This window comes from Ischnura elegans (genome assembly GCF_921293095.1).
Source record: "Ischnura elegans chromosome 13 unlocalized genomic scaffold, ioIscEleg1.1 SUPER_13_unloc_1, whole genome shotgun sequence".
NCBI lineage: Eukaryota > Metazoa > Arthropoda > Insecta > Odonata > Coenagrionidae > Ischnura > Ischnura elegans.
In genome coordinates, this window is record NW_025791657.1 from 15,019,091 (window position 1) to 15,031,590 (window position 12,500).

Consider the following 12,500-nt stretch of genomic DNA (forward strand, 5'->3'; position numbering starts at 1 on the left):
TGGATGAAAATTTACATTCCAGATACATATATCATTGACGTATTATTTATGTATATCATTTACGTAAATTGACGTATTAGTAATACGTATTATTTACAAAATAAAGTGGGACATATAGACGTATTATTGATGTATTCAATATCAAAGCAATACGTATCATTTACTTAAGATTTACTTTGGCTCAAAGTAAATAATACATATTATATACTTCTGTGTGCTGACTGGGTTTGCTTGGTTGAGGTTTATGAATAGCATTTGTGAGGTATATCTAAAAATTGGTTATTGAAAACTTGGTCCGGTTGAATGACGGAAATTTCTCGGGCTGGAAATCAAATGTTTGATAGTTAGATCAGACGATTACTTTTCATTCATTCGGTTTCAATATGCTTCTCGAAGCATTTGTTAGCACAATTTAATAATTGGTTCATTTTATATTTCTTCACAGCATAATTTTATTGGTTTTCAAGGTACAAGTGTCTTGTTATGACCGGTTATGACTATCCATTAAGCGAGGAATCCCTGCGCGCGGTGCATTTCCAAAAAGTAGTCCCGACTTGTGATACGTAATAATGAGCTTATTTCACATCCGATTTGGAAAATATTAGCATCACTGTGTTTGGAATTAAATTACAAACATTTTGAATACCCAAACTATCACTTTTTATCGAAAATTAATTTTCCATTTTTTAGTTAGTAGTACGGGTACAGTTACTAAGTTAGTTACTAATTAGTGACTTAGTTTTCACGAATTAAGTCGTACTATTTTCAAGGATCATCACTGTTTAAGTGTCTCTTAATTTTAATATCATTATAAATCTGCAAACGAACGCAAATGCGAGAACCGAGGAGTAAGAAATACGATTAGGTAGTTCGAGGTAGAAAAGTTGATAGAGCCTTGTCGTCAGCGTAACCGAGAAACAAATGAATTAAAAGATGTAGATGATGGCATGCACACACTTTAAATCTAGTTCATAAGGCATTCCATGGCTTCTTTCAAACTCAGTATACGCTGTGGAGGGGCTCACCCTAAAGAACAAGATATGCCTGAGAACGCGTCGAACAAAATGACGTCACAGCCTTGAGAATATGGCCGACTGGTGTTTCAGCGCATCATTAATTTTGAAAATTTTAATAATTAATATCTCGCTTAAAAAGTACCTCTCTATTCTCAGACTCAGAATTTAGCCTAATTGAGGTGTAAATTCTTTTTTAAGATCACTTCCCAAAAATGTGCACATACTCTATTTTAAATTCTCTTGAAATGAGTGTCTTATAAAAATCTATCTCACACAGGCTTTATGACTGAGTTGATTGGAAAATTACTTCTTCTGAGGTGTCAATGAGTATAATTAGTTCAAAATCATGGTCAGAAATAAAATAATGACGTAGAGGAAATATGTACCTTGCCGTCTTCAAAAAATCACGGGTGATGAAAAAAATTTACTGTATATCATCCACATTTTGAATTGTGCATCATTTCACCTGCTGGCGCTCACCGGGCATGCGATTTAAGTGGCTAATACGGCTTAAGCATGTTTAAACCACACTTTGCGACTTCGCCTTTTAAAAAAATATAGCGGGCATAGTGCTGCCACCTAACTACAAAAGATAGCAAACCAAAGCAGCAACGCCGATACGCCGATTCCGTTCTGAATGTTTACGTGCTTGTGGCTCTGTTTTGTGCTAAAGTAATAGGGCGTGGAGATAAAATAATCATATCAGTATTATTTAACCAGTGCTAAATTCCCGCAGCGTTGAATTAAGCCATTCGTGCATCTCTTCAGTCTTCAAGCGACAGTGGAAGTCTGATGTGATTTCGATCTTTTGTGTTTTCATTGGATAATTTATCTTGTGTCAACAGATTTTGAGCGATTACTAATATTTTTGTATGCAATATGTATAATATGTACTTGCGTTACGTCGCCGAAGAGAACCTACCAGGATTTTCAGAATATTGTGTATCTTGCTGGTTTGTTTGTGCTAAGTGAAACGACCGTGTTCATGTATTTAAAAATTAATGGCAAGTTTCTGTAGTGTAACATGCAGATATCGTTGGCTTAATTCTGAACCATAATTATTTTCATTAGTCACGTAAAGAAGTCTTTCTTTCATAAAGGCATCTGAAATATTTTCTAGTGTTGTGATTTTTCTGTTAATCACGGAAAAATTTGTGCTCTTCGATAATTCAAGATTGTGGAATCTGATGTAAGTTGTTGTTGTTCTGGTGCAGTGACTGTTCTGTTACTCTTGGCAAAACTTTTGCCTTTCGATGACTTTTCAAGAACTGATAAACAATTACAAAAAGCACGACTAGTTTGTCTAACTCTCCTTCTAATGAGATTTCATCTGTAAATTCTGTGTTTCCCTAAATTATTTCTAACGCATGAATTTGTGATTTTAAGTGTATTCTGCCTCAGAAGTTTACCAAATTAGATGACTATGTATTTTCAATTGAATATGTACTTCCAACAGGGTTTGTGCATTCTTAATAAATACGTTAATAGAGCCTGTGTCATTTTGTTGTGGTGGGAGACTTACATGAAGTTCATTTTGTTAGGCTGTATTTTGTAAACTTTTGTCAGCTGAGTCTACATCCAGATTGATGATAGAGATGTAGAATGTGAAGTTAGAAACGTTGGTTGAGTGCAGCTCTGCGAAACTTGGAATTGGCGGAAATAATTACTTCCGCCTCGGGTATCAGCAGTTAACTCATGTATCCGAAGTTAACTTATGCATCAGCAGGTCATAGGAGGTGAGAATCGAGTCGCAAACAAGATTCAGATAGGTATGAATGTGGAAAACAGATTCGAAATAGCTTAAACGGGGAAACCGGATTCAAATCTATTGAAAAGTGGAAACCAGAGTCAAACCACATTCATGGAAATGAGTAGGAAAACAGCCGCCATGTTGGACCTTCACAACTGATTTCCCACTGTCTTCCTACTGATTTCCAGCTGTTTCAATTTTCAAAACAGATTCAAAGGAGAAGGAAATCAGGGCGTGGAACCTGTTGGAAATCAATGTCAAATCTGATGGAAATCAGTTTTTCCTTGCTGGGTTTTCACATTCATTGCAAGAATAAGGCATCTTTCCGGTGTACCCGATTGTGTAAGACAAGGTTTTGTTTGGTAGTGTAAGACTTTTTACATTCATTGCAATAATAAAGTTTCTCCTTCGTATGAGTCCGAATGTGTTTGACAAGGTTGCTCTTTTGAGAGAAAGACTTATCACATTCACTGCAAGAATAAGGTTTCTCCATCGTGTGAATCCGCGTGTGACGGATTAGGTTGATCCTTTCAGAGAAAGACTTATTACATTCCTTGCATAAATACGGTTTCTCCTTCGTATGAGTCCGAATGTGACTGACAAGGTTACTGTTTTGAGAGAAAGTCTTACCACATTCATAGCAAGAAAAAGGTTTGTCCTTCGTATGAGTCCGAATGTGACATACAAGGTTACTCTTTACAGAGAAAGACTTATCACATTCCTTGCATGAATACGGTTTCTCCTTCGTATGAGTCCGAATGTGACTGACAAGGGAATACTTACGAGAGAATGACTTATTACATTCCTTGCATGAATACGGTTTCTCCTTCGTATGAGTCCGAATGTGACATACAAGGTTACTCTTTTGAGAGAAAGACTTATTACATTCCTTGCATGAATACGGTTTCTCCTTCGTATGAGTCCGAATGTGACGAACAAGGGTATTCTTATCAGAGAAAGACTTATTACATTCCTTGCATGAATACGGTTTCTCCTTCGTATGAGTCCGAATATGACATACAAGGTTACTCTTTACAGAGAAAGACTTATTACATTCCTTGCATGAATACGGTTTCTCCTTCGTATGAGTCCGAATGTGACTGACAAGGGCATTCTTAAGACAGAATGACTTATCACATTCATTGCACGAAAAAGGTTTCTCCTTCGTATGAGTCCGAATGTGACATACAAGGCTACTCTTTACAGAGAAAGACTTATTACATTCACTGCAAGAATAAGGTTTCTCCTTCGAGTGAGTGCGAATGTGACGGACAAGTGTGTTCTTTCGAGAGAAAGACTTATCACATTCACCGCAGGAATAAGACTTCTTCGCAGTGTCTGGACTAACTGTGCATGATGTCTCTCCTACAATAAAGCTTCTCTTCACTTCCCTTACATTTTTATTTTCCCTTGTTTCTCCGATGTTATCCTTAAGAAGCCAATTTCCTATTCGTCTCACCCCTTGGCTTGTACACTTCAGCTGATTTAAACTTTTGGAGGAGATGGGATGACAAGAACTATTAGTTTCTCTCCTAGAAACAAAGGTTTTGAGGGATAAATCTTTTCCGATTGACAAATTTGAATCAATATCCATATTACGAGTCGCGAAATGAATCTCGAGGTGCTTCACGAGATCATGTTTGGCATTGAATGCTTCTCTGCAGTTGAAGCAATGATAAGATTTTTTCGTTGAACTGGCACGATTCCCAGGACTTATAATCGTGCACGTAGTTTTCACTTCGTTTTCTCGTATGACTGCCTCGGGGCCATTCTTTCCATTCTCAGTGCTCCTAAAAAACTTCATGGTGTCTGCCTTATCACAACCACTTTTGTTAGCATCAATAGTCATTGTTGCTCTATCCACTCTGATTTTAGACGCGTATCTAGTTTTCGAATGTAACCGTCCATCATTAGGAATTGAGCACGACGTTATTTTATCGGTAAGAAAGGTATCACATTTTTTAATGTCTTTATCCATCACCTTCTTTCCTTTCCTTGAGTGTGATGCTCTAATATTTTCAAGGACTGCAAATATGGCCGAGTCTCTTTTAGGAGCTGCAGACTCTAGAAAAGAATTTCACATAAAAAATAAGTAGAGTCAGGCATGAAATCTATGATTCGTTGAACTAATTTATAACACCCTTTAGACCGATACCAAGGTAGCTACTTTAACCGATCCTTCAGTTAAATGATATACACATAACAAAGTGTCTGTTAATTTTTATACAGTGGATTCCATATATTATTTCACAAATTGAGCGGCACTGCTCCTCAGAGAAATTGAGCAAATATTGTACACTAGCCTAAAGTATCTACTCCAGAAAACACCTCAATGCACTTTTTTAAGTACAGAAGTAAAAATAAACTAAACTTACAAAAAGAATACATACAAATGTTTAATTGAAACAAATATCAATTATAAAACCAAATACTTGCTTACATTACAAAGCTTAAACTATGCAGTATAGAATAATACAGGAAGTAGAGGGGCCAGAAGGTAATAAAAGCTGACAAATACCATTATCAGCTTAATAAATAATAGAGTGGAAGATATCATATGTCATATTATAAGAACTTATCTTCAGAAGAACAGGTATATAAAAACATTCCCTGATAAAAATAAACTCCACCATGGTGGGTTAAGGAAGGGTAAAGGAAGGGTATTAGCCTTATGGTGGGTAGTTACCCTTGCACAACCCACGCCCTACCCACCATTAAGGGTAAGGGAAGGATAGAAAAATCCTTCGTGTACCCTTCCTTGGAACTCCTTCCCTTACCGTCCGTCAACCCTTCCTCTACCCACTATTGAGGATAAGGGAAGGGTAGAAAAATCCTTCGTATACCCTTCCTTGGAACTCCTTCGCTTACCATCCGTCAACCCTTCCTCTACCCACCATTAAGGATAAGGGAAGGGTAGAAAAATCCTTCGCTTACCATCCGTCAACCCTTCCTCTACCCACCGTTAAGGGTAAGGGAAGGATAGAAAAATCCTTCGTGTACCCTTCCTTGGAACCCCTTCCCTTACCGTCCGTCAACGCTTCCTCTACCCACCATTAAGGATAAGGGAAGGGTAGAAAAATCTTTCGTGTACCCTTCCTTGGAACTCCTTCGCTAAACATCCGTCAACCCTTCCTCTACCCACCATTAAGGATAAGGGAAGGGTAGAAAAATCCTTCGTGTACCCTTCCTTGGAACTCCTTCGCTTACCATCCGTCAACCCTTCCTCTACCCACCGTTAAGGGTAAGGGAAGGATAAAAAATTCTTCGTGTACCCTTTCTTGGGACTTAGCATTTATAACTGAGGAAAACATATCCTGAAAGTGTCTCCTCAGCTACTTTCACCTGCTTAAGAGCATTGAGTTCTGTACAAGAACGGAAGCAGTCTATGAGTCGTACCCTCCGCCCCCCGAAATATAAAAACACCATCATTTTCCTTCATAAAAGAAAACAAAATATTGAAAAACAATGAATTTTAAAAAAATTTCTTAAAAGATTGAATTTGTTTTCGATTATGAAAAATGTTTGAATTATTTTAAAGCCCATTTCTTAGTATCCTGTTTTTCAAAAATTTCCCCACCCGGTTTTGGACCCCCCAACGAAATTCTTGGCTACGCCACTGTACACAATAGATTCTATAATTGTGTGAAAAAAGCTCCATTAGAAGTTCTTTCATTCACATTTTTAGGATGTAACCTATTTGTGTGGCTGACAATGAGACATGGCGAGAGTGATGTTTGGTATTTGTATGCCGATCTTATTTTCTGAAACGAAATAGGTGTGGTAGAAAAAAGTCACAGCTTTCTTCCACGTAGACTCGGGTGCAAATCTCATCTTAAGATTTTGTAGAATAAGTTTTGTTAAGAAGCTTTATTTCACCAGTACCTCGATAGCCGAGGTTGTTAAGGCACTAGGTCATTGTCCTATAATATGTGGGTACCGCGTTCAAGATCGAGTCTTGGCCAATTTTTTTGTCTTATAATTTAAGAAATCACTGCTACAACTCATCCCCATTAGTTTAATTTAGTTGCTTAGCGATTTTTTAAATTTCATGTTAATTTATGTTTTTTTTAGTTTTTAAATTAGTCCTTCCCTTCCTGTACCCTTCATTCAGGCTGGCCAAACCCTTTCCGTACCCTCAAGGAAGGAGAGGGCCTACCTACCAATTTTCTAAAATACCCTTCGTGTACCCTTGCTGAAGGGTTTAGGAAGGGTACACCTATCCTTCCCTTACCCTCAATGGAGGGTAGACCTCCCCTCAATGGAGGAGTTTATTTTTATCAGGGTTTGTAAGAAAAACAATGGCAGTAAATTAAGATCACAATCTATGAGAGGCACACCTCTCCATGTCTCATGAAACTTTCGTAACATCTACACCTTGCATTATTTAAAAAGTTATTTCAAACATAATGCATGGGGTATTATTGATCTCATACCTAGATTAACATTAGGGATGGTGAAATGGGATGCCTCATATCCAAATATCCGCAGTTATTGCCCTTCATCAGATACACCGGATCCAAAGTTGCGGAAGGCATCGGATATGGATCCGAAATTATATATAATGGCTTCAGTGAATGCACACCACTAATAAGAAGAGTGGAAAGGGTTCTAACTCTCTCATTGAATGTGGCCTCACATTGCCGCTGATATGACTTTCTGCCAGTGGCTCATTCCATGTTAAATCAACCAATATTTTGACCAAATGACCCCACTGACTAGGATTTTCATGAAACTTGCCATCCTCATACATTCTCGTATAATTAGAAATTGGGTACAATTTTAGACTGTAATTGTCAGTAGTTAATGAAATAGGAGCAATTTTTGCTCCTATTTCATAAACTACTGCTTAACAGCAAACAGCAAGTTTTGGCGTGACCCCTTAAGTTCCGCAACGTGCAACACATGGTGATCTTTATTTTCATCCATAACTCCATTCCTGTGAGAATAAAGGCATGATTTTTTTTCTAAAGCTAAGTGGTCCATAATGATCCCAATATTATCTTTAAATATTCACTGCATGAAGTAATTCAGGTGCAAAAAAATAAAGTTTACAAAAAAAATCTTTCTTGTACCGTTTATCATTGTCAGCATCCATAGGGAAAGGCCATGCGAATACAGACTCATGGTTCAGTTTAAACCAATCATTAATGTATGAGCAAAGATACTGATGAAAAAATCGTCAGTCCGACACTCCTTTAACTAAAAAAATACTCATCCATGGTCACAGGAAAAAATGGCTCTTTTTCATGGCACATAGATTCTAGACAATTAAGAGGATATATATAAGCTTATACTCATGAATAAACAATATTGGAGCATGCATTGTCTCACTACAGTGCATGCTACTGGCTCTTAGAGTAGGAAACACATAAGCAATCATCTACATCTACATAATACCCCGCAAGCCGCCTAAAAGGCGTGTGGCAGGGTGTGTTAGGACACCAGCCGTTTACAGCTATAAAAAAATGTAGTGCTCAAACGAAGTTGGGACTAGCGTTTATTAAAGTCCTTTATGGTTCGGGGGAAAAACGAATTCGCATATCTATCCGTTCGGCAAAACATCTCTCTTAATTTATCACTTCTATCGGACCTGGAAATATAGTGTGGCTCAAATATTATGTTCTCTGTATCGCTCTTAAAGATATCCATTCTCAATTGTTCAAGCAATCTAAGCCTAGCGCGCAGCCTCCGAGTCTCCAACGGCTCCCAGCCTAACACGCTTAACATCTGGGTAACACTGTCTGTACGCCCGTAGCAGTTTTTGACGAAACGCGCAGCCTTCCTTTGAATTTTATTCAGTTAGCGGATTAAGTCTTTCTGCACCGGATCCCATATGCTCGCTGCATATTCAAGGTGCGGTCGGACGAGAGCGAAATAGCACCTTTCCTTTACTTTCTCGTCCGAAAATCTTCCCACAATACGCTTGACGAATCCTAATTTCTTAAGGGCTGTGCCGCAAATATTCTTTATATGTGTTCCCCACGTGAGGTTCGAGGTTATCGTAACTCCCAGGTAATTCACTTCGTCTGTTGCCTTTACATTAATGCCATCCACTGCATAAACGTGATTAGAGTTGGACGAATTCCGCAAGAAATGTACCGCCATGCATTTGCTCAGATTTAGTTTGAGTCCCCACTCTTGGCTCCACAAATGATCGTTGTTTAAGTCAGATGATAGAATTTCATAGTCAGAGTGATCACTAATTTCGCGATAGATGACAGCGTCGTCAGCAAATTACGTATTTTACTGCTAATGCGGGAGCAGAGATCATTAATGTATAAAATGAACAACAGGGGGCCAATTACGCTTCCTCGTGGAACACCTGATATAACGTTTACAACATCGGAGCTAATTCCGTCAAGAACAACTTTTTGTTTACGATCTCTGAGAAAGTCGCGTATCCAGTTTAAAACTGTTTCGTTTAATCCGCATGACTGTAATTTGTACAAAAGTTTGTTGTGAGGTACAGTGTCGAAAGCTTTCTTTAAATCTAGAAACAGAGCGTCAACTTGTCTTTTCGATTCACCAGATTTTATAACGTCGTGAAGAAAGAGCGCGAGCTGTGTTTCGCATGATCTACCTTTTCGGAATCCGTGCTGACAGTCATGGAGGAAGTTACGTCTGTCCAAGAAAGTCATGATATTGCTAACGACGATATGCTCAAGTATCTTGCCTATAATCGATGTTAATGAAATCGGACGGTAGTTGCCTGGGTCATGTCTGTTTCCCTTTTTGAATATGGGTGTAACGCTTGCAATTTTCCAGTCTGGCGGTAACTTCCCTTCGGAGAGTGACTTCTTGAATATGATCTCTAAATAAGGTGCGATCTGTGGAGCTAACTCCCTGAGGACACGCGCGGATATTCCCTCCGGACCCGGAGATTTACTATTCTTAATCGATTGTAGTTGTTTAGTTATCCCATCACGTTGTATAGATATTTCTTCCATCGATTCCTCAGTATATGGGATGTCTAAATTGAACTGAGTATCGTCAGTAGTGTATACACTTTGGAAGTGGAAATTTAAAGTGTTAGCTTTGTCAATATTTTCGGTGACAAGTTTACCATCTTTATTAAATAAAGAATATACGGTTGAATGTTTTCCCTGAAGCTCTCTCGCGTACGACCAAAAGGATTTCGGATTTTCTTCGAGTAATTCTTCGAGTACTTTTTTCTTAAACATTCGCATTGATTTCTTGGTCATTGAGCGTTATGCAGCGTAACTTTCTTTAGCTTCAAGTTCCTTCGATTTATTAAGTGACATGATGGATTTTCTGTACAAGTTGTATAGTTTTCTCTGTTTCCTAATTTTCCTTCTGACATCGTTATAGTACCAGCGAGGTTCTTTATTATCACACTTCAGTTTTTGCGGAATATGTTCGTTGATTCCTTGGCGCAGAATTTCTAGGAAGTGTTTCCATGTCGCATCTGTGCTTTGGTCCTTTGATGTAACTACGAATTTTTGTAGTAGTCTTTACGCATCTCGCCAAATTTAGTGAAGTTGCATTTATCAAATAAGTAAATTTTGCGTTTAGGTTTTACGGCTGACACTACATCAATTTTTAACGTTGCAAAGATTACTCGGTGATCGCTTATACCGACAATAATATCGTGTTGTTTTATCAACTTAGGATGGCTTACTGCTAAAAGGTCTAATATCTTATTTCCTCTCGTAGGTTTGTCAACTACTTGGGCTAGAGAGTGATTTACAAGTATGTTGAGTAATACCTCGCTGATTTCTCTATTCCTTGAATACGTTTTTACGGTGTAAGTATCCCAGTTTATGGATGGAAGATTAAAATCGCCCCCGATTACTATTACACTATTACTGTCTCTCTGAGTAAATGCAGATATTTGATTTTCTAGAAGGTACATAACATCGACTTCGGAGTTCGGCGGTCTATAAAAAGAGCAAACATGAATACTCCTTTTGTTTCGTTGTTTAATTGTACACCATACGCTTTCTATTTCGTTGTCAATTATTTCGTGGGCGGCGCTGTGCAAATGTGATTTAACTGCTATAAAAACTCCGCCACCTGTTCTATTGCGTCGATCGCATCTGTAAATTTTATATTCTGGAGGAAAAACTTTGCTGTCACTTATATCTTCCGTAAGCCAGCTCTCTGTCCCCATGACCACGTCTGCGTCTTGAAAAATATGCTCGATTCCGGCGCGCTTGTTTTTTACGCTACGGCAATTAACTACAACTAGGTTATATCATATTTTGTAGTTAGAGTTTCGGTTGGTTCTTTTCTAAGCTTTTGTGTACTCAGCGGGTGAATTTTATTGGCAGTACCAATAATATTTGACATTTTGTCTTTCTCTGGAGCACGCGTTTTGGGAATAAATACGCTATTGTTCGGCGTTACCGCTCTTAAGCTTACTTCTTCGTATCTTTCGCATTGCGGATTTCCTCGGAGGCTACGTTTAATTAAATCATTGATAATCCCGCTAGATGACCTACCCTCTAGTCTAAAAAATACCCACAGTGCTCAAAAATCCTACGAGCCACCCGTTCCGACGCCTCTTTGGAATAATGCACCCCAGACGAATTGAGGGGAGCCCGGCACGATCTAATCACCGGCCGAAGATCCACGACCTCTGCTCCAATGCTCACACAGAGTTCCCACAGCCTCTTGTTGATCCAGGAAATCCTGTCCCAAACTCGAGGGCCGCAGTCCGTCCGTGGAACAATGCTGCAGATGGACAGTCGCATATCGATACCAGTGCCCCTCCGAACGCGTTCCACTTCCGAGCTTAGATCCCTGAAGGAATTTAAAATCTTATCAGCTCTGCGTTCAGAGGCATCATTAGTGCCAATATGGGCCACCACCCGCAGTCTAGAACAGCCCGTGTCCTTCACTGCTGATTTTACCGCCGCCGTAGTATGGGGTACAAGGCCTCCTGGTATGCACCACGAGGTGACCCGTTGGTCCGCTCCGTCTCTCCTTGCCCTCTTCTCCAACTGGGAGAAAATCCGCAGAACGTTGGAACTCCCTAACAATACGATCCCCGCCCTCCCTCCCCGGCTGTCTCTCGAAGCTGCATCCCTCGCGACAGGGGGTTGCTTCACGACCTCGCCAACTAGCTCCCCGGAATTGTCCTCCGACAAGACCGCGAAGCTGTTGTGAACGGGTATGGGGTTAGCCTCCGCTTCCCCGGCTCCCCGACTTGGCTGTGCCACCGCCCCCCGCCCTTGGGGTACAGCCACCCACTCGGGCCTCAGGTTATGAGTAATCCCCTGACCCGAAGACTGCACCGTCCCATCCAAGGTTTTCGTGCAGGCTACCTCCCCCGAGCTTGCTCGAGACACCACCTTGGTATTGCACAGAGCCGTAGATGAGACGCTACGATCCCCGGATCGTGGGATTTCCCCAAAACCCGTTACCCGGGCGCGTATTTCTGCCACCAATTTCTCGAGTTCGGTGACGCGTGCCTCAAGGAGGTCGCTCTTCGCCTTGCTCTTGGCCTTTGTGACGGAAGATCGGCCAGCCATACTACTCTAGGGGCTTTATCGACTTTATAAACAACGCTTAGAAGTTACACAAACCGATAATAATGATAAAAATATTGCGTAAGATGAAGCTAGTTATTTTTTTTAACGAGTAGCTAAGAAGTTAATAATTATAAAGAAGAAAGGGTCAGTGATAGAGCTCGCAAACAATAGAAGATCAAGTAATTTTAGGAATTAACACTAATACCTTAAATCTATCAATAAATTCTAGGTACTATGCTA

At 39.6% G+C, this 12,500-nt stretch overlaps 1 protein-coding gene across 1 annotated transcript; it reads right to left on the reverse strand.

Annotated features, from left to right (window-relative positions):
- Window positions 1-2,911: 2,911 nt before the first annotated feature.
- On the reverse strand, window positions 2,912-12,260 carry LOC124172098 (zinc finger protein OZF-like). The gene is made up of 3 exons (XM_046551505.1): window positions 12,011-12,260; window positions 4,748-4,830; window positions 2,912-4,048 (listed from the first exon to the last, which is right to left on the reverse strand). The coding sequence occupies exons 1-3, from the start codon at window positions 12,258-12,260 to the stop codon at window positions 3,068-3,070; spliced, it is 1,314 nt and encodes a 437-aa protein (XP_046407461.1). The 3' UTR covers window positions 2,912-3,067.
- Between the last annotated feature and the right edge of the window lie 240 nt (window positions 12,261-12,500).

What these genes read in the sequence shown, in the direction of transcription:
- LOC124172098 (XM_046551505.1), bottom strand. Translation starts at nt 12,260, where the DNA reads ATGGCTGGCCGATCTTCCGTCACAAAGGCCAAGAGCAAGGCGAAGAGC. An exon ending in TGGGACGGTGCAGTCTTCGG is followed by an intron (nt 4,831 to 12,010) that starts GTCAGGGGATTA and finishes ATTCTTTTCTAG; the next exon opens with AGTCTGCAGCTCCTAAAAGA. An exon ending in ACTCAAGGAAAGGAAAGAAG is followed by an intron (nt 4,049 to 4,747) that starts GTGATGGATAAA and finishes TTCTCTCGAAAG; the next exon opens with AACACACTTGTCCGTCACAT.